This window comes from Phaseolus vulgaris, chromosome 11 (genome assembly GCF_000499845.2).
Source record: "Phaseolus vulgaris cultivar G19833 chromosome 11, P. vulgaris v2.0, whole genome shotgun sequence".
In the NCBI taxonomy this organism is placed as follows: Eukaryota; Viridiplantae; Streptophyta; class Magnoliopsida; order Fabales; family Fabaceae; genus Phaseolus; species Phaseolus vulgaris.
In genome coordinates, this window is record NC_023749.2 from 50,609,651 (window position 1) to 50,629,503 (window position 19,853).

General features: G+C 37.3%; 1 protein-coding gene and 1 pseudogene across 2 annotated transcripts; one reads left to right on the plus strand and one right to left on the minus strand.

Moving 5' to 3' along the window:
• Positions 1-1,837: 1,837 nt before the first annotated feature.
• Positions 1,838-6,171, plus strand: LOC137810166 (putative disease resistance RPP13-like protein 1; annotated as a pseudogene).
• A 1,208-nt stretch (positions 6,172-7,379) lies between these two features.
• LOC137829568 (uncharacterized) lies at positions 7,380-19,293 on the minus strand. Of its 2 annotated transcripts, none has more exons than XM_068636506.1 (6): positions 19,160-19,293; positions 18,926-19,016; positions 18,793-18,824; positions 17,168-17,409; positions 7,742-7,978; positions 7,380-7,600 (listed from the first exon to the last, which is right to left on the minus strand). In XM_068636506.1, exons 2-6 carry the CDS (start codon positions 18,976-18,978, stop codon positions 7,592-7,594), a joined length of 573 nt encoding a protein of 190 aa, XP_068492607.1. In that variant the 5' UTR covers positions 18,979-19,016; positions 19,160-19,293; the 3' UTR covers positions 7,380-7,591. The 2 variants fall into 2 exon arrangements, with proteins under 2 accessions (XP_068492607.1, XP_068492533.1); XM_068636432.1 differs by having other exon boundaries at positions 19,134-19,254.
• Positions 19,294-19,853: the final 560 nt, after the last annotated feature.

Genomic DNA, 19,853 nt, shown 5'->3' on the forward strand with positions numbered 1-19,853 from the left:
AAATTTTTACCACACATTCGTCACTGTGTTTGTTGAGTTTTGGCTGATACTTGAGCCCCATATTCGTCCCACAAGATTCGCAATAAAAAATTTATTCATCACTGTTAGGGCTGAAAGGAAGGTTTGTTTGTTTGTAAAACTGTTTGATTTTTGTTCTAGGTGAATACTCATTCGTTTGACCTGAAATTTGTCTCGTTTTGTCCCAAATTCTATTGAAATTCTTACCTAGATTTTCAGGAAAAACTATTTCGGAAGAATTTTTCATAAATTTTGTGCAAACCAAGGCTATCATATTAAAAAGTGAGATTAAATCTAACTCATGCTCAGAAAACGACTCAAAAAACCTCGCTAGGATAGGTTTGGATAACAAATTAGTCTTATCTCTAGCTAATGTGGGATCTTTAACTTATGTCGAGGGCATTGAGGAAATCGAATGTAGGAATCGAGGGGAGTCCAATAGTGTTTGGTACAATAGACTCAAATCTCGACCGGGATAGACTTTGAATGATTCTGATATCATATTAATATAGTAAAATTTAAGCAAAATTCAACCTAACAAAACTGACTCGTAAGATTTGGATTGACTCTACGTATCTGGTCCAAGACGAACTGTTGTAGGAAATTTATTGAAACCTTTAAATTCAGAATATAATAAAGTAGTCTCGGGGTTGTTGGTGGGTGTTGCAATGGCTCTATTTGCAATATTTCTATCTATTATTTTGGAGATTTATAATTTGTCCATTTTATTGGACGGAATTTGTATGAATTAGATTCACAAAAATCGAATCATTAGTTTTTCAATAGAAAGTGAAGCATATAGGTTTCTTATTGTTTTCTAATCTATTCCATTTTGATTTGGTAGTTCAATAGTAGAATTTCTTTGTTTCTGTATTTCCAAAATATGAGTTTGTTAATTGAGGACAACTTGTTTTAATTGGTCTTATTAAAAGTACATAACATAAGTCTAAGATGGTTCTATTCTGTCAGATATTTAATCTAGTATCTGAAGCATGAAATATAGAAAATAGATTCTAAAAATTTGAAACCTGTGATTCATACTAAATATTTAAATCTCGCAACTGTGACTTAAAAAGACTTGGATTGAATCCACTTATGTAGTTAGCAATAATAAACACGGATAAGAAGTGAAAAGAGAAACTATGTTTATATCAAAACTTTCTATTAATTTAATTTCTTACTTTATTATTACTCTTTTGATTCTCTTTGAATTAACATAAGGTAATATGTTGTCTCTCATTGGGAAAGAAGATGAATCTGCAAGCATATATTATATATTTCATCTTCTGGAAAATTACTCTGAACACTATTGGTTGACCATCAAATCTTGAGGTAAAGCCATCATTAAGAAAGCAGTTATTGTCTTATCTTTGGTTCATCTTACCCTATATAAGTATCAACAAAAAATTAAATACTCAATATTACTTTCATCCTTATTTTGCACCCTCTACAATGTTTCTGTTTGAAGATATAGTGTATGTATGTGTATATATATATACACACATAAAAGAAGAAGTAATGGGTATGTAAAGAAAAATTGTGAACTGAGTTTGAAATGCTTTATTGAGATTCTAATTTGCTCTGGTCATGATCATGAGACATGAAGGTCCCTTGGGTTTCTTTAGTCATATAAAGTTAGTAACCAGAAAAGACTTAAAGTCGGTAGAAATTTCATTGAAGTGAAAAAAGCAACTAACGCGAATTTGAAAAGCGAATTGAAGTGAATGAATTTCCAACAAATCTATCTGCATTCACACTCAGCCATTGATTCACATACTTAAGCTCCACTTCCAGTTTTCACAACCCTTTCTTCTCTTTATTCATAAAGTGAGCCTTTGAAAAAGAATAATTACTAAAGTTGATAGAAAATCTTATGCAACCCATGTAGTGCTGTCGGGAATAATCAACAGCAAGCCATCTCCAACAAAATACTCACTCATTAACTTCTGTCACTTCTTCATTCACGTAACTAAGCTGCACTTCCAATCTTCACAACCATTTCTTCTCTTTCATTTGGCCACTTCCTTTCCAACCATGCCAGTCCTAGAAACACTTGGTGGTGCTCTTTTTTGTGCTGTTCTCCAGATGCTATTTGACAAGCTGGATTCTCATCAAGTTCTGGACTACTTTCGAGGGAGAAAGCTAGATGAGAGGCTGCTGAAAAAGTTGAAGAGGAAGCTCATGGACATCAATGCTGTGGTTGATGATGCAGAACAAAAGCAGTTCAGTAACTCATTGGTCAAAGAATGGCTTGATGAGGTTAGAGACGCGTTGTATGATGCAGAGGATCTCTTGGATGAAATAGACTATGAATGCTCCAAAAACCAGTCGGTAGCTGAATTCCAGTGCAGTGCTAGCAAGGTAAGCAGTTTTGAATCCAAGATGATAGAAGTCCTGGATGATCTAGAATCTCTCTCAAACCAAAAGGTTGTTCAAGATTTCAAAATTTCTAGTGGTGTTGGATATGGGTTGGGTAATAAAGTGTCAAAGAAAAACAATGAATCTTCATCATTGGTGGCTGAAGAGGTTATTTATGGCAGAGATGAGGAGAAAGAAATGATCCTTAATTGGCTCACATCTGAGAGTAACAATCATAACCAACTGTCTATACTTTCTATTGTGGGTATGGGCGGGATGGGTAAGACCACACTTGCTCAACATGTATACAATGACCCAAAGATGAAGGAAGCTAAATTTGACCTTAAAGCTTGGGTTTGTGTTTCAGATGAGTTTCATGTTTTGACAGTATCAAAAGCAATTATTGGGGCTTTCACTAAATCAAAAGATGATAGTGAAGACCTAGAAATGGCTCATGGAAAACTGAAAGAAAAATTGACTGGAGTGAAGTTTTTTCTGGTTCTGGATGATGTTTGGAATGAAGATCGAAACCAGTGGAAAACTTTGCGAACTCCTCTTAAATATGGGGCTAAGGGAAGTAAAATTCTTGTCACAACACGGAGTAACAAAGTTGCTTCTACTTTGGAGTCAAACAACATACACCGACTAAAGCAATTACAAGAAGATCACAGTTGGCAAGTTTTTGTAAACCATGCATTGCAAGATGATAACTCTAAGTTGAATTTTGAATTGAAGGAGATTGGCATGAACATAGTTGAAAAGTGCCAAGGACTGCCTCTCGCCCTTGAAACGGTAGGATCTCTTTTACAGTCAAAGTCATCTGTTTCAGAGTGGGAAGGTGTATTGGAAAGCAACATATGGGACTTACCGATAGAAGATAGTAACATTCTCCCTGCTTTGTTGTTGAGCTATTATCATCTCCCTTCTCATCTCAAGAGATGTTTCGCTTATTGTGCGTTATTCCCCAAAAACCATGAGTTTGACAAAGAGAGCTTAATTCTCTTATGGATGGCTGAAAATTATCTACACTGCTCTCAGCCGAGTAAGTCTCCATAGGTGAACAATACTTCAATGATCTATTATCAAGGTCATTCTTTCAGCAGTCAATTAGGTATAACAAAACATACTTTGTCATGCACGACCTTGTAAATGATTTAGCAAAGTATGTTTCTAGTGAAATATGTTTCAGGTTGGGAGTTGATAAAGCAGAAGGAGAAAGAGTACCAAAAACAACTCGTCACTTTTCAATTGTAAGGAATCTTGCTAAATGTGATGAGTATAGGAGTTTATGTGATGCTAAAGGACTGCGAACATTTATAAATTTTGTCAACTATGGGATGTCAATATATGAGTTGATCTCCAATTTTAAGTTCTTACGGGTCTTATCATTGCCTTCATGTCATAATGTAGAAGAGTTGCTTGACACTATATGTGATCTTATACATCTCCGTTCATTAGACCTTTCAAGCACAAACATAGAGAGACTTCCGGACTCATTATGTTCACTTTATAACTTACAAGTGTTGAAGCTCAACCATTGTACCTCTTTGAAGGAGCTGCCCTCAACTTTGCATGAGCTCACCAAGTTGCGCCGCCTTGAACTTGGTGGAACTACTTTAACAAAAGTTCCAATGCTTTTAGGAAAATTGAAGAATCTTCAAGTATGGATGGGTGAGTTTAAGGTTGGAAAAAGTGGTAGTGAGTTTAGTATTCAACAACTAGGACAACTTGATCTTCATGGATATCTGTCACTTTCAAATCTCGAAAATATTGTGAACCCCTGTGATACGTTGGCAGCGGATTTGAAGAATAAAACACATCTTGTGGGGCTACGTTTAGAATGGGATTTGAAGCTGAACAATGAGGATCCAATAAAAGAAAGAGAAGTAATAGAGAATTTGAAACCTTCCAGACATTTGAAGCAGTTGTCAATCCGTTACTTTTGTGGCACACAATTTCCAGGTTGGTTGTCTGATAAATTTCTATTGAATATGGTGTCCTTAAATTTGTATAACTGTAAACATTGCCAATGGTTGCCTTCCCTTGGACTTTTGACATTTCTCAAGCAGTTGGAAATTGAAGGCCTTGATAAGATAGTGAGGATAGATGCTGATTTTTATGGGAATAGCTCTTCTGCATTTGCATCCTTGGAAATGTTGACCTTTCATGACATGAAAGAATGGGAAGAATGGCAATGCATGAAGGGTGCTTTTCCAAGACTTCAATGTCTTATTGTGTCGAAATGTCCCAAACTGAAAGGACACTTGCCAGAGCACCTTCCTTATTTAAAGAATCTAATTGTTGGGCAGTGCGAACAACTTGTGGCTTCGACTCCCAAGACTATAGATTTTGGGCACCTCCTATCTCATACTCCTCTTTAACACTTGGCTATTTATTGTTGTCCGAGCATGAATATTCCTATAAACCATTGCTACTATTTTCTTGTACAATTGAATATCAGTCAATGTTGTGACTCTCTAACGAACTTTCCTCTAGACTTATTCCCAAAACTCCGCGAGCTTGATTTAGGCAATTGTCGTAACTTACAGATAATATCACAAGGGCACCCTCATCATCATTTGAAGAGTCTGGAAATTAAAAAATGCTCTGAATTTGAATCATTTCCCAATGAAGGATTATTGACATCTGAGCTAGAGACATTTCATATTAAAGAACTGGAGAAATTGAAATCAATGCCTAAATGCATGTCTTCCCTGCTTCCATCTCTTAGTTATCTACATATAAAGGATTGTCCAGGAGTGGAGTTGTCTGAGGGATGTTTGCCATCAAATCTTAAAAAAATGTTTCTCTTAAATTGCTCCAAATTTGTTGCCTCACTAAAGAAGGGGGTTTGGGGAACCAACCCATCTCTAGAATCCTTGTATATTGAAGAAGGGGATGTGGAGTGTTTTCCGAGTAAAGGTTTGTTTCCACTTTCTCTTACTGAGCTAAGCATAAAAGATTGTCCAAATCTAAAGAAACTGGACTTCAGGGGTCTCTCTCACCTCTCCTCTCTTAAGAAATTGGTTATTCATAATTGTCCAATTCTCCAATGTTTGTCAGAGGAGAATCTGCCCGAATCCATTTCAGAACTCATGATTAGAGACTGTCCGTTGCTCAAACAGCGATGCAAGAAACAAGAAGGTGAAGATTGGGAAAAGATTGCTTACATTAAAACCGTATGGATTGATGACGAACAAGTGAACATTAAAGACAAAGCCCAAGTTGAAAATTAATATGGCACCAATTCTGACCTGTCTACATTTTCAATAGGTGCTAATTCTCCACACTATGTTTGAAGCATTTCAAATACAATCTTATTTAGTGCAAAATTTTAATCTCTGGTTCACCACTTTATTCACTCATCAATTTCTCATCTTTTTAATGTCTTATTATCGATATTTTGTTTTAAAGTTGAAAGAATTGTAAGCATTATTGAAGTGTATGTTTTTGTGGAATTAGATTGAAAGAGGTGTTTTGAGCAAGCATAGTAATATGTTCGGTGAACTATGAAGGGTGAGGGCAATGATATTGAAGCGTTTTGATGCCAAAGGAATGTCAATGAGAAGACGGTGGCTTGGAATGGCAAGTATCACAAACTATTTTAAGTTGTTATGTGATCATGGTGCCTTACATGCTTTGCTTTGCTTCTTTTTAGGCTCTCATGCAGTTTTTTTGGGAAGAGCTGGTGCTGTTTGCTTATGCTACTTTTCTCTACTTATGAGTCTGTAAAGATGTAGGTTAAGACTTATAATGTTTGTTTTTGTTCTAAATCATAAGGGGTGTAACCTTGTGTCTGAATCATAAGGGTGTAACTTTGTGGTACCTTTAAGTATCTTTGTTAATTTAATTTATTCATTGTTGATAATAAAAAATTGAAAGAGTTGTTAATGAGTATATGTGGTGATTCAACATTTTTAAAAGTAGTTTGGACTTTGGAGATGATTCAATATCCATCTCTTTGTAGATATATAATTATGTCCACATCTGCTGCAATAGTTTATAACTCAAACCCTATTCTCAGAAGATTCACAATGAATGCAACCAAATTGATGACGATAATGGCATGAACAGCCAATTTTCTAACAACATTATGGACACTGTTTTTATACAGTGTTATATTTCCGAGAATTAAATCCAGTACAAATATAATGTTACATCGATTGAAATTATTCCTACTTTCATTTAATTATTATCATTCTAAAATACCCTCGGAGTTCTCAACTTTTCTGGCACTAAACCGTGACTTTAAGGGCCTTAAAGGTTAATTTGTTAAGAAATAAACATACACGAAATACAATAGATTAAAAATATAAATAAAAACAATCAATAAAAATAGATGAAAAATAAAACAAAATAGAACGTATTAAAGACAGAAATAAAAATTGTAAATATTTTTAAAGTCAACATTTAAGTTATAATATCGATTTAAAAAAAACCATTAATCAATTAGGTAGAATAAATTACCAATTATTAATAATTGACCCTAGAAACAATTCTTCAACTTAAATACACCTATTTTAGGTTAAAAAGGACCTAATAACCAATCATTATTTTTTTAATATATTACTACGAAATAAAAATGGAATGAGCTTACACGAACTATTACTGTTAAATTTGAAAAATAGGTTTCTCTAATTATACAATTCTTTTTCTTTCCACCCTCTGTTGAGTGATTGGAAAAGACAAACCATTCAGCCAGTATTTGACCCTTTTTTTCAACTTTCTACTCTTTAAACTGGCATGCTTTATATTTAAAACATTTCTAAAAGTGTATAATGCTGACGCCTGTTGCTTACACTTAACTAAATATTGTTAATATTACCACAATTAACTTACTGCTAGGATGGGCTTGCCTGTAATAACAAGAGGCATCCATGAGCAGCAGAAATGATATATAGACACCGCAGTTTAACCATCCCTACACTCAAATCATGTATTCACATCAATTTAGACTGTTTTGAGTGAACACAGCACATACGTTATTAAAGCAAAGCACAACATTATTAAAATTAACTTCCAATATTAGAGATAAGCATATCAGAATATTCTACAAACTGTCTGGAACAAGCAGTTGCAAAAGTTATTATTGGATCTAGCACAACATAGATACAAATTTTAGAATAAAGTTCAATCTTATAGTTATTATATGTAGTATGCATAAAAATAACATCGAACTCTATCCAAGCTCCGTTCCATCTTCAACAACATACATTCATGATTTCTGCATGATGACATGAACGGGGTGAGATTTTATCAACAAAAAAAAAGTAAAAAAAAATACAAATAGAGAGATTCCTGGTGTACACTTGACAAGAAAAGATAAATATCAAAAAACTAGTTGTACTTATGCAGACTCTCTAACCTGCATCGGAAGGTACAATTTGAACTCAGGAGGGAGTTCTTCTTCAGAGTAGAGGCGATCGGAGAAGTATATCCTTCTCAGGCGACAGTTTGCATGGACCTGAACTCGGAGTGTCTCCACATAATTAGTTCCATATGCTCTCTTGGTGAAATCAGCCAGGTTAAACTGTATTTGATTCCACCCCTCATCCATTCTCAGTGGCATAGTGCAAATGTATGGCTTTACTCGAGTGACAGCCTATTATGACATAAAAATAAGAACATATTAAAACATTTCTAAATTGTATCGATTTTATTTCAGGAAAAATATTAAAAGATCATTTTAGCAAAAATGTTACAATATTCCATATAACTTCTTTTTACAAGCACCGTATACCTCATGATGGTTAGAATAGGCTCAGAATAGGTTTTAATAAAAAGTGGTTTTGAATTGTACATATATGTTTTCAGATTTGGATAAGCTCTCAACCAATGCCATCAATCAAATGTTTCTTCTTAGGATGTTCTCGCCTCCAAAAAGGGTATCAATGTTGCTCTTTTGAAATTAAGAAGAAATACATGTCTACCCTGTGTCACTTTTTTTCTAACAGACTCTTTTCTTCCCTTTGTCTGTACAGTATGTTCATTCGGTCCAACAAGTCCTACCTATGCCATTAATTGAGTAGTTTGCTCCTCCTACTCTTGACAACCGAAATTCCATCCACAATTCATTTGAAGCATCATCACCACCTCTTATTACCTACAAGGCAGGATCCGGATGACTAGTCAATACTCCAAGGTGAATCCACTTCACCAGGTACTTCTCAATCATCACTCAATACCACAATTCCTGATAATGACAATTTGAGTTGACCCATTGCTATCCAAAAAGGTACTCATTCTACCCGTAATCCATGTCCTATTTAAAGTAGACAGACAGGTATGATTAACTATAAACCAATACCCATATCAGAAATTAAAGGCAAAACAGGGTGAATCTTTCTTTGACCGAGAAAGATATAAAACACTTGTTGGAAAACTTTCTTATCTTACTATTACTAGACTTAATTTGTCTTTTGGAGTTGGTGTTATATGTTACTTCATGTAGACTCCTTATATTGATTATTGCCATTCATATTCTAAGGTATCTCAAAAAGGCTCCAAGACAAGGTTTGTTATATGAAGAAAAAGGGAAACCCAAATCCCTGGGTATTGTGATGTTAATTGGTCAGGATCTCTTAATTACTAACGCTCTACAAAAGGATATTGTGTTTTAGTTAGAGGACATATTTCTTGCAAAATCAAGAAACAAAATGTAGTCACCCGAACAACTGCTGAAGTAGTGTATAGGGTGATGATGAATTTACAATCAGTATATTGCCATTCATATCCTAGAGGGCCTCAAATTAAACTTATTTGTTCCAAGCTTGGTACATACAATCAGTATGCCCAAGTTAGAATAGACTTAGAATAGGCTTTATTAAAAAGTTGTTTTGAGTGGTACCTATATCCTAGAGGTGCCTTGTTTTCTACTCTTTTCTGTCTCATTATACATCAAATCACTCTACAGATTCTATAAATAAATATTAAAACCTAAGAGAGTCTTGGACAAGTTCTCTAAAATATATTTTCTCTTCTTTTTATTTTTCTCAAGTATGACATGCCATGATAATAAGAACTATTTCACCACTAATATACCCGTCCTTTTAAGGGCTTACGAATGAAAGATAGTATGACACAATCAACAGAGTTTCAATCACCAAAACCACGTCAGTCCCTAATAAAATCTTTTTTATTTTCCCATGTCCTTCCATTCATAGTGAGCATAGCAAATACGAAAATTCCAATCCCTGCATCAGACAAGAGGGAGCATGTTTATGTTCCTCACACAGTTCTCATGGACAATGTCTGCTCAGTGGCAGAATAAATAGGTCATGTTTTGAAAGTAAATAAATATGTAAGATCAATAATTTTGTTTATTTCCTGTTACTAGAGCTAGTTAATCTCCGTACTGAATGATCAATCACTAAATATCACCAATGTCACTTTTTTTTTTTGATCAGCAATAAATTAATAAAATTAAATGAGACCCTTAAGGGGTGTCTCAACCCTTATACATACCCACTTCTAGTTCAAGTAATGACAGTACATAACAGAGTTAAGGTTTAATTAGACTTAACACTATAGGACTTAAACTGAAGAGGAAACCCAACTCAAGATTCTGATATGAACCAGAAAAACCAGAACACAAGCCAGTTGTGCCCTGTTTCCCTGTGGTTCAGTTTGCATACACTACAACAAACACTAGTGGTTGTAGTAGCTGCTTCTTGTTACCTTTAAGTTTGCTCCAGCATAGCATTTTTTCAATACAATCCCAACATCCTATTCCTTTAACAGGGGCGTCATCACAGACTGGGTCCAGCAACCCTTTCCCTCCCAGCTTTAGCATCATCACAACTTTTCCATCCAGAGCTCCTTACACAGGATTTTGCCCTGACTGGGATCATCCAATCTCCCGTAGGCCAGTCTTTTCTACCTGCTACTCACCACCTACAAGCACTCAATCCAGGCAGCATCTCCAACAATATTGATTGTCAAGTCGCTTCCCAATCATTCTCTCCAAAGATTATGACACTCCCTCCAAATTCACCATAACCATATTCTATGCTTACACAAAACCAGAATCTTCCATCAGAACTACACAGTCTTCCCATCCACTGTCCATCCTCCCTATTAGATACTCCAATCATACATCTCTTCTTAAAATCCTCCCATCCAGTTTTCCTGCCATTAAGCTACTCTCCAGCAAGCCATTATCTCAGTAACACCCCTACTGGTCTAATCCCGTCAGCAGCTTCGATTTTAAGGCTGGATCACACCCCTGCATCATCCACAGTGTTGTGTCCTCCATTATGTACACAGTATCATCTTTATAATCTGTGTGGAATGTCCATAATCTGTCTGCATGCAATCAACCAAGCACCAGTCAAACATACACTCGACCAGGTAGTCTGAATTTTCATCAACCAGTACATGTATGTTACAAGTTGCTTAGCCCTTGCCAGGCATCCCTGTTGATCCTTCCAGTAATTACTTCCCTCATCTTCTTTTCGTAACTCACACCTTCTACTTAGCACAAACCCAACCTTGATCCAGTTCTTGATGCAACAAAACTGGTGATATGACCTTGTTCTTCTTGGTCCTTGCCAGATCCAACCACAACCATAACTTGTACCCGTGGCATCTCTTAACACTGGTTCTATAGAGTTTGTGACTGTTCCTCCTGCTCCTCTTGCTCCTCATCCACTTACTCCATACTATTTAATGCAACTTATGCATGTAACCGGGCTGAGAATCCATTCTGCATAAGAAAATCAAACAACCTGGTTCTATATTTCAACCATGACCACACTTTTAGCTGGGCCATCTGAAGAATTTCATCTGCGTCCACTACGCCTTGATTAAACAAAATATAGTTTCTTTGGTCCCAAATGCACCTTATAATGGTTGCCCATATACCTTTCCAAACCATGTTCTGTTTTGAGCTGGCCTGATTACAGTGGAAGCTCACAAAGTGGGTCTTTGGATCGTTGTGCTGTACTAGGTTGATGCCCAACCAATTGAGGCATAGGGACCATACTTGCTGGGCAAGCTGACATTCTATAAATAAGTGTTGGCACGTTTCCTCCTTATTCATACACATAACACATACTGCTGAATTCATCTGCACTCCTCTTCTACAGAGCCCCTCTCTCGTTGGAATTCTATCAATAAGAACTCGCCAAGCTGTTATCAAAACACTCGGAAAAGCTTTTGCTTTCCAAACAAGTTCCAAAGCAGTCTGCCTCGTGCCTCTCGTTTGCTTTAATAAGCTTACATATGCTGAATTCACTGTAAACTCGTCAGCCAACCCATCCCCCCACACTTGGACATCTTCCACATTTCTCTTCGCAGAGATCCTGGCTAAGCATTCCATAAGATTTCTTTCAATCTCAGTTTCCCACACAAATCTATCCCTCCTCCACTCTAACCTCCACCTCCATTCCGTTCCCTCCCACACACCTACGTCTTCCACCTTTTGTCCCTGATTATTCGACAGTGTGAACAACCTTTGGAACGTTGTTTTGAGAGTTGTTTCACCTACCCATACATCTTCCCAAAATCTAATCTTATCTCCCCTCCCTAATTTCCACCTTAACTCATTTTGGAACCACCCCTCTCCTCCCCCCTCCTTACAAACCTTAACTATGTCCCGCCACCACCATGATTGATGTTTTACTAGTATATGAGGGCAATCCAATTCTGCACCATACTTCGACTGCAGTACCTCCTTCCATTTTCCTTTTTCTTGTGCAATGAACCTCCATCTCCACTTAGCTAAAAGGGAGAAATTAAATTTCTTTATGTCCTTAAGCCCCAATCCTCCCTCTTCCTTCGGTTTGCATAAGTCTCCCCACCTTACCCATGCTATTGGTTTTTTCTCCTTTCCCCATCCCCATAGGAATTTCCTTTGGATGCTTATAATATTCTTGTATACTGATTCCGGGGCCTTGTACACTGAAAGATAAAACAGGGGAATTGCTGTAAGAACAGATTTGATGACACAAGTCCTTCCTGCCAACGATAGATATCTTCCTTTCCACACACTTAGTCTAGCTTTCAATTTGTTCAGAACTGGTTCCCAAAACAGTTTCTTCCTTGGGTTGCCTCCTACTTCTAGACCCAAATATTTGAACGGGTGTCTCATCTGGGTGCAATTCAGGGTCTTCGAGTAGCACCCAAGGCTTTGATTCTGAACATTTATACCTGCTAGTTTTGATTTGTAGAAGTTAATTTTCAACCCTGAAGCTAGCTCAAAGCCCCTTAGAATAGCCTTCATAGTGATGACATTACTCCAAGACTCCTCACAAAAGAAGAGTGTGTCATCTGCAAATTGTAGGAAGCTCACCTCAACCTCCTTGCTCCCAACCTTTACCCCAGACAGAAGCTTGATTTTCAGGGCTTGCCTTACTAGTCCTGCCAGGCCTTCAGCCACTATAATGAACAGGAAGGGTGCTAGTGGGTCTCCCTGCCTTAGTCCTCTTGTCGGTCTGAACTCCTCCGTGGGGCTTCCGTTCACTAGTACTGATATTGAGGCAGATTCCATACACCCTCTAATCCATTTTACCCATGTAGAATGGAAACCCAATCTTCCAAGCATGTCATACAGGAAATCCCATCTAACCGAATCATAGGCTTTCTCAAAATCTACCTTCAGACATAATCCACTTTTCCCCTTCCTCCTAAGTTCCTCAATCACCTCATTCGCCAATAGTACATTGTCAACCAAGCCCCTGTCCTTGATAAAAGCTGACTGGCTTTCATCTATTATAGATGGGAGAACTTTCTTTAGTCTTCCTGCTAGCACTTTCGATATTACTTTATAAATAGCCCCCACTAACGAGATGGGCCTAAACTGATCGAGCTTACAGGGATCCCTTACTTTGGGTACTAGTGCAATAAATGATGCATTACACCCCTTCGGAATATGACCAGTTTGATGGAAGGCCTTCAAGACTGCAACAAAGTCTGCTTTAAGATGGTTCCAACTCTTTTTGATGAAGTTAAAATTGAATCCATCCGGGTCAGGGCTTTTTGATCCTTCACACTGCCACACAGCTTCCTTAATTTCTTCCTCAGAGAACCCTGAAATCAGCCCCAGACTTTGTGCTGTCGAGATGGTTTTAAATTCAACCCCATCCAGTCGGACCCCGAGATCCTTTGTTGCTTTGAATCTAGCTTCAAATAGTTTTTCTGCTTCCATCCGGACAGTGCTAGGCTCTTCACTCCAACAACCACCAACCTCAACTCCCTTCACTTCATTCCTTATTCTTCTCCACCTGAGTGACGAGTGGAAAAATTTGGTACAAGAGTCACCATATTTGAGCCAATTGACTCTAGCCTTCTGGCGTAGCAGAGATTCTAGTTTTGTGTCTGTCTCCCAGAGCCTTCTTAGTAAATCCATTCTGACCTGCCTCTCACTTCCTACGCTTTGGCCATCACAGTCTTGGCAATCAAGGTTCTCAATATCCTGTAGAATAGATCTTTTGGTAGAGTTTAAGTTTCCAAAGACATCCCTATTCCATATTTTGAGGTCAGCTTTCATCAACTTAAATTTTTCCTTCAGTCCTATTATATCGTTTTCTTGGTTTTCATACGACTTCCACCTATCTGCCACCATCCCTTCAAATCCCCGTTCCAAATGCCAGGCATCAATTGTTCTAAACGGTTTGGGCCCCCAGTCTTTATCTAGGCACTTTATCACCAAGGCACAGTGATCAGAGACTTCTCTCTTTTGGACATATTGCTTACACATAGGCCACCACTGTAACCATTCTTCAGAAACAAGAACTCTATCAATTCTACTCCTTGCCACTCCATTCGGTTTAAACCAGGTGAATTTTTTCCCCACAATGGGTAACTCTAGTAACATGTTTGACTCGATAAACTCATTAAAGCCTTTTATCTCACTATTATGGTCAACCGTACCTGCCCCTTGCCGTTCAGTCCTCCTTCTTACAGCATTGAAGTCCCCGCATAGGCACCACCCTGTAATTTGGGATGCTTCTTTATAGGAAGATAGTTCCTCCCATAGGATTCTCTTTTCTTTCAGATTGCACCCAGCATACACATTAACCACACAACATTTGTAGCCTGATTTTTTATGTTGACCCACTACAGCTATATATCCCTTCCCCATTGCGTGGCTCTCATAGTTGAACACTTCTTTGTGCCACATGGATAGCAGGCTTCCATTACCGTTATCCCCACCATTATGAATCCAACTGATGTTGTTATCCCCCCATAAAGCAAAACACCTAGCTTCCGTGACTTGGGCAGCTTTTGTTTCTTGTATACAGACAAATTTTGCCCCCTCACCATGTATGCACCGCCTCAGATATCTTGCTTTCGTTCCACCCCCCAGCCTTCTTATATTCAGATTAAAAATCTGCATGAGAAACATTGTGATCACCCATCTCTACATTCTTCATGAATTCCATATCTCTTTCTTCCATACATTGAAGTTCTTGAACCACCTCCTCTTCCTCCCTACGGCAAGCTAGCCCGACTTGTTTACATAGACCCCATATATTTGCAGGCTCCTCCCTGTTTCCAGAGATGTAGGTACGGGTATTGCAATTATTAATATCCCCATCAGAATTAGAGATTGTTGGCAAACCTTCACTTATCAGCAAGTTCTTCCTCGCTTGTGGCATCCTCTCACTCAGCCTTACGGACCGCCTAGGGTGAGAATTTGGCTCCACCGATTCTCTAAGATCTTTAATCTTTCGCTGCTTAGATGAATTATTGCACGAGCTGTCCAGTTTGCTTTCCTTTACCTCTGTCTCAAGCAAGCCATTCAAGTCCAATTCCCCATTGTCCCTGGTTGCGCAGCATTAGGGTTTGAGTTACCCATCCTACTGCTTTCCCCGTTATCTCCTTGCTCGCACCTATAATCCTCCACGCTTCGTTCCTGGTTTTTTCCGACATCTGCCTCTGACGCCCCCTTCCGTGTATAGACACGTATTTCGCCACTTTGCATTTTGCGTACACCCGAGCCTCCCTTACTCCAAAACTGGGCCTCATTGTTGTCCAAGCCCAATGGTGCTTTGAATTCACTTTGTACACCCCTACATTCTATTTCCACCACTAGTTTAGCCAGGTCAGCATGCTTTGAAAAGTAATTTTGTGGGGCAGGTTCACCTTGGTACTCTACAGCAGCCTCCACAGACCCTTTTTGTCCCTCAGTTCCCTCTTTGGTGAATAGGTAGGGTTCTTTTCTCTGATCACTAGGTCTGCTGTCAGCAGGTACCTTTGAAAAGACCTCTTTTGTCCTATTCTCACATCGGATCTCCTCTTCCTCCGTCTCCACTTCCGTTCGGCGTTCAGCCTCTCCATCTGTGATCTTCTCTGCCCCACTCCAGCCCGCCTAGGCCGTTTCCTCAACGTAGGTCTCTGATGAGGATACACTGTCGGATGAGTCAAAAGAGTTCCGGTGACAAGTGCAGTGACCTCCAGGTTTTGCAGGGTGTTCTTCAATGAAAATGCTGAGCGTTTGACCATTAATCCTCATACTTTTAGACACTCTAGCATTGCAGTTCTTGAGCAAACGAACCTGGAGTCTCGCATACTCCAGATTTTCCCACAACGCCGTTGACTCATCTACAGATACTAGGGTAGCTACTTCGCCTACCACCTTTGAGAAGCAGTCTGTATTCCACAGAGTTAGAGGCAACCCATAGCATCGCACCCACACAATTTTATGGCCCGCAACATGCTCCTCCGACCATGGTTCGATGCTCTGGAATACACTCTCAAACCATTCCTTATTTAGTTTAATCCACTCCTCCATGTTACTCCCTTCCTGCGGTGTGAGAAGGACCAGATTATCCCCCATATACCTCACCCTAATCATGCTCATACCGCCTCTCACAAATTCCTCCCCCAGTTGTTCATAGTCCAGCTCTTCCCTAAACTCCCCTATCACACTTGATACCATCCAAGGCAGGGCCTTCTGTTCTGTTCTTATAATCGGTCCTTTCCATCTCCTTTGTGAATCATCTTTAACAGCATTCGCATATGATTTTCCTTTTGTTTTAACCCTCCACACCTCTTTTGTTTTCTTCTGATCCTGAGTGGCAGAGGTCTCTGCTTGAGACTCTATCATATTCCTTGCCTTCCTTGTATGTTGATCCCTGTTTTCGCTGCCCCCCCTTTTAGCTCCCTCCACATTCCTCCTGTACCTTGGGATGTTTACATGTAGTTTCTTGTTCCCAATATATATCTGGTCTAATTCCTTTTCTAGCCTCTCCACATTCCTCACTTCAAAGAATCTAACAAAACCAAATCTTCTCCCCCATTTGTTGAGTCTTCTTGCAATAAAAACTTCCTTAACCTTTGCCCATCTTCTGAAAATCTGAAACATGTCCATTTCTCCATACCCGTTTGGAAAGTTAGCGAAGAAGAAAGTAGTAAAATCATACGAGTGGATTTTACGGCTAGTTCCGATTCCTTCTTGGCCTCCTTGCCTCCTATCGGACGTCCCTTGCCTCCACGTCCCTTGCCTCCACATTCCTATGCATGGCATAGTTTTTGCTTCAGTTTTTGTTTGCAACGTATATCACCAATGTCACTTAATCTCAAAACAGTTCTGAACATGCAAATTAATTGGATGTAGATGCAGTCTCAAGCTGTGAATTTCATCAGACTTGAGAAACATGACGAGGATTCTTCCAAGCTTTTCCAACTAAAAATACATTGACCCAAAATTGCCACACATTACAATTCAAAGTTCTCTACATTATTTACAAACAAGCAGTCATGCAAAAAATACCATACAGAAGAAATCAAAATCCTGCAAGTTGTGGACAAACCCCTTAGACATAAAAACATGGGCAGACTTACACACTTGAAAATTTGAGGCTCGAAATCGTCGTCTCACATTCTTATCATCCAAAACTTGAATCTCAAATGTGAAATACTTCTTTAGATTCTTGACAATCATAACCAAGAATGGTAGTTTTATACCAAGTGTTGCAGCTGGGTCAGCCGGGCAAGTAATGTATGTGGACTGAATATTTGATCCAATTATTTCCAGTACATTGGATTGAATGTCTTCATCCTGAGGTCGTTTAATGTGACCATTCACAACTATAAACAAAGTCCAAAAACATCAGTGACATTATACTTACCTTGAACAAGAAAAGGATTGTTCATATCATCAAACAAACAAAAAATATGTTAAAGACAAACTGTTAATTCATCAAATATAAATCATCAGCAAGAAATGGGTAAATGACCACATTGATCCTTAAATATGTGAGCCATTATCAATAAAGTCCCTGAAAACACAAAAAGTCGTATTTAGCCCCTGAAAGTGTGAAAGAGAATTCCAACAATTACATCCTCGCTCAAGGTTATCGAATTGTAACTCTACCCACTAGTTCCCATATCAGTACAAGTATTTACAGAAGAATAGTTAAACTAGTCAGATATCACGATCCAATTGCAAAAGGTGTGCAATTTAAGTCTCAGATTCTAAGTATGTGATTCTAGTATGGGGTTTCTACTAAGGTAGACAGACTACAAGACATAAATTGAATGCAGATACACAGACTGAAGCATGATGTTCAACTATGATATAGAGTAACTTGATAGTGTAGTATTGACGTATAAGAAAAGATTCACTGAAAAAAAGTGATCTAAGAATGCATAAATTCCCTATCACAATAGGAATAATGGAAATAGCAAGAGTATTATTACACATTAACCTTTCATGGCATTAATATGCAAGAAGATCAACGACTAAGGATCCTTGTATCCTACCATGAGAAGTTTGGTGAGGTGTGAGGGTTACATGGGTACTTGAGATAGAGGTAAGGATCTTTTATTGAATGAAGAACAAAATTAGGGATAATTGAATGAAGAAAAAAATTCAGTACTGTAGAACTCTATGTGAAAAATGATAATGATACAAAAAAGTAAATCCCATATAAATTAGACTCTGGACTCTCCTAACAGTCATACGATTCTTAGACAGTTAATTATCCCCTCATCCAACCTGGTGCATATGATAACCCCCTAAATGAACACAACAAACTTCCTAACCTGCCCCCATCTAACTTATCTTAACAATGGGCCCACTCCTTTTCCTCTTGAAATTCACATGTATAACTATAGGTCAGCTATCAGTCAGCTTCACAGTAGAAACCTTACTATTTAACAACATAATAAATCAATTTTGAAAATGAGAATAAAGTTGCATAGTTTCTGATCAAGGCACAGCAGAGTAGTGCAATTAAAACAAGCCCAAATGTTAGATTGAGGTGTGTTTTAAAAGATAAAGTACAATCATTGGCTGGAAAATGAACAAGTAAGGCCTAATATCTTCATAATTAGCTATACTCTGTGCATGTGTATTTTATCAGAATCCCACCGGCAATTCTTCAATCAATGGTCATAATTTTTAATTTTCAAGCACCCAAATCCCAAAATATTACTACTTGATGCTACTGCAAACCCGAAAACACGTACCTTCTTTGTCCCATATCTGCAATGGTTTACTCCTAAATATATATAAAAAAAAAAAACGAAAAACGTCAGTAACATCATCACAGCCAACATACGAAACAGGATTGTGAAATGAAGAAGCCAAAACGCAACATACCCAAGGCTGTATAATATGGAAAGAAATCCAGATTGGAACGTGTTCTTGAACATCTTCTACCGCCAAAAGCCTCAACACAGAAATATCAAACCTAGAAAAAAAAATTGCAAAAACAGAACACGTGACAAAAAATTAAAATATGATAAACACACAACAATCTAAATGGAATGCACTCGGATTCAGGAAAGTAAAGAGGTAACGAAATTACAAGGCGCGTAAGAGAGATGAAGGAACCCGAAGAATTGATGTGAAACCCTAAACGCGAATTGTTCTCTAGACAACAAATAACGGAAACAAGTGAGAAGAATGGGTAACTTCAAAAAACTTTCATATATTAAAGGTTAATTGTGATTTTATTTCTTAAATTTAGGATGAAAATTAATTTTCGCCATTAAATTTAAAAGAAAAAGTATATTAATTTTTTTTAAAATTAAATTGAGAGAATAAATCAAATTTAAATTATTATTTTTAATTTGAACATAAAAACTAAATTTATTTAAAAACTTAAAATCTTAAATATAATAATAGTTTATATTTTTCTTAATTAATTATATTTAAAAAAGAACTTTCAACTTTTTATGGGAACTACTCATTATAATATGTTTTTAATAAATAAAAAATTGATTAATAAAAATAATTATAACAAAGATAAAAGGCATAATAAATTTATGTAAATAAAAACAGTTATAAAAATCAATTCCCGTTATTAATTGTTTTTTATTAATTGTTACATATTAAAATAATTCAAATTAATATTTTTAAAGATAGAAAAATAAATATTAATATAAAAGTAGCATTTTTAACATGTATATCCATCAAATAATAAAAATCTATAATAACAAATTCTTTAAAAGAACCATTGAAAATTTTAAAAATAGATCATATTAAAAGAAGTTGACAGTGCAAATTATTAATATTAGTTATCAAT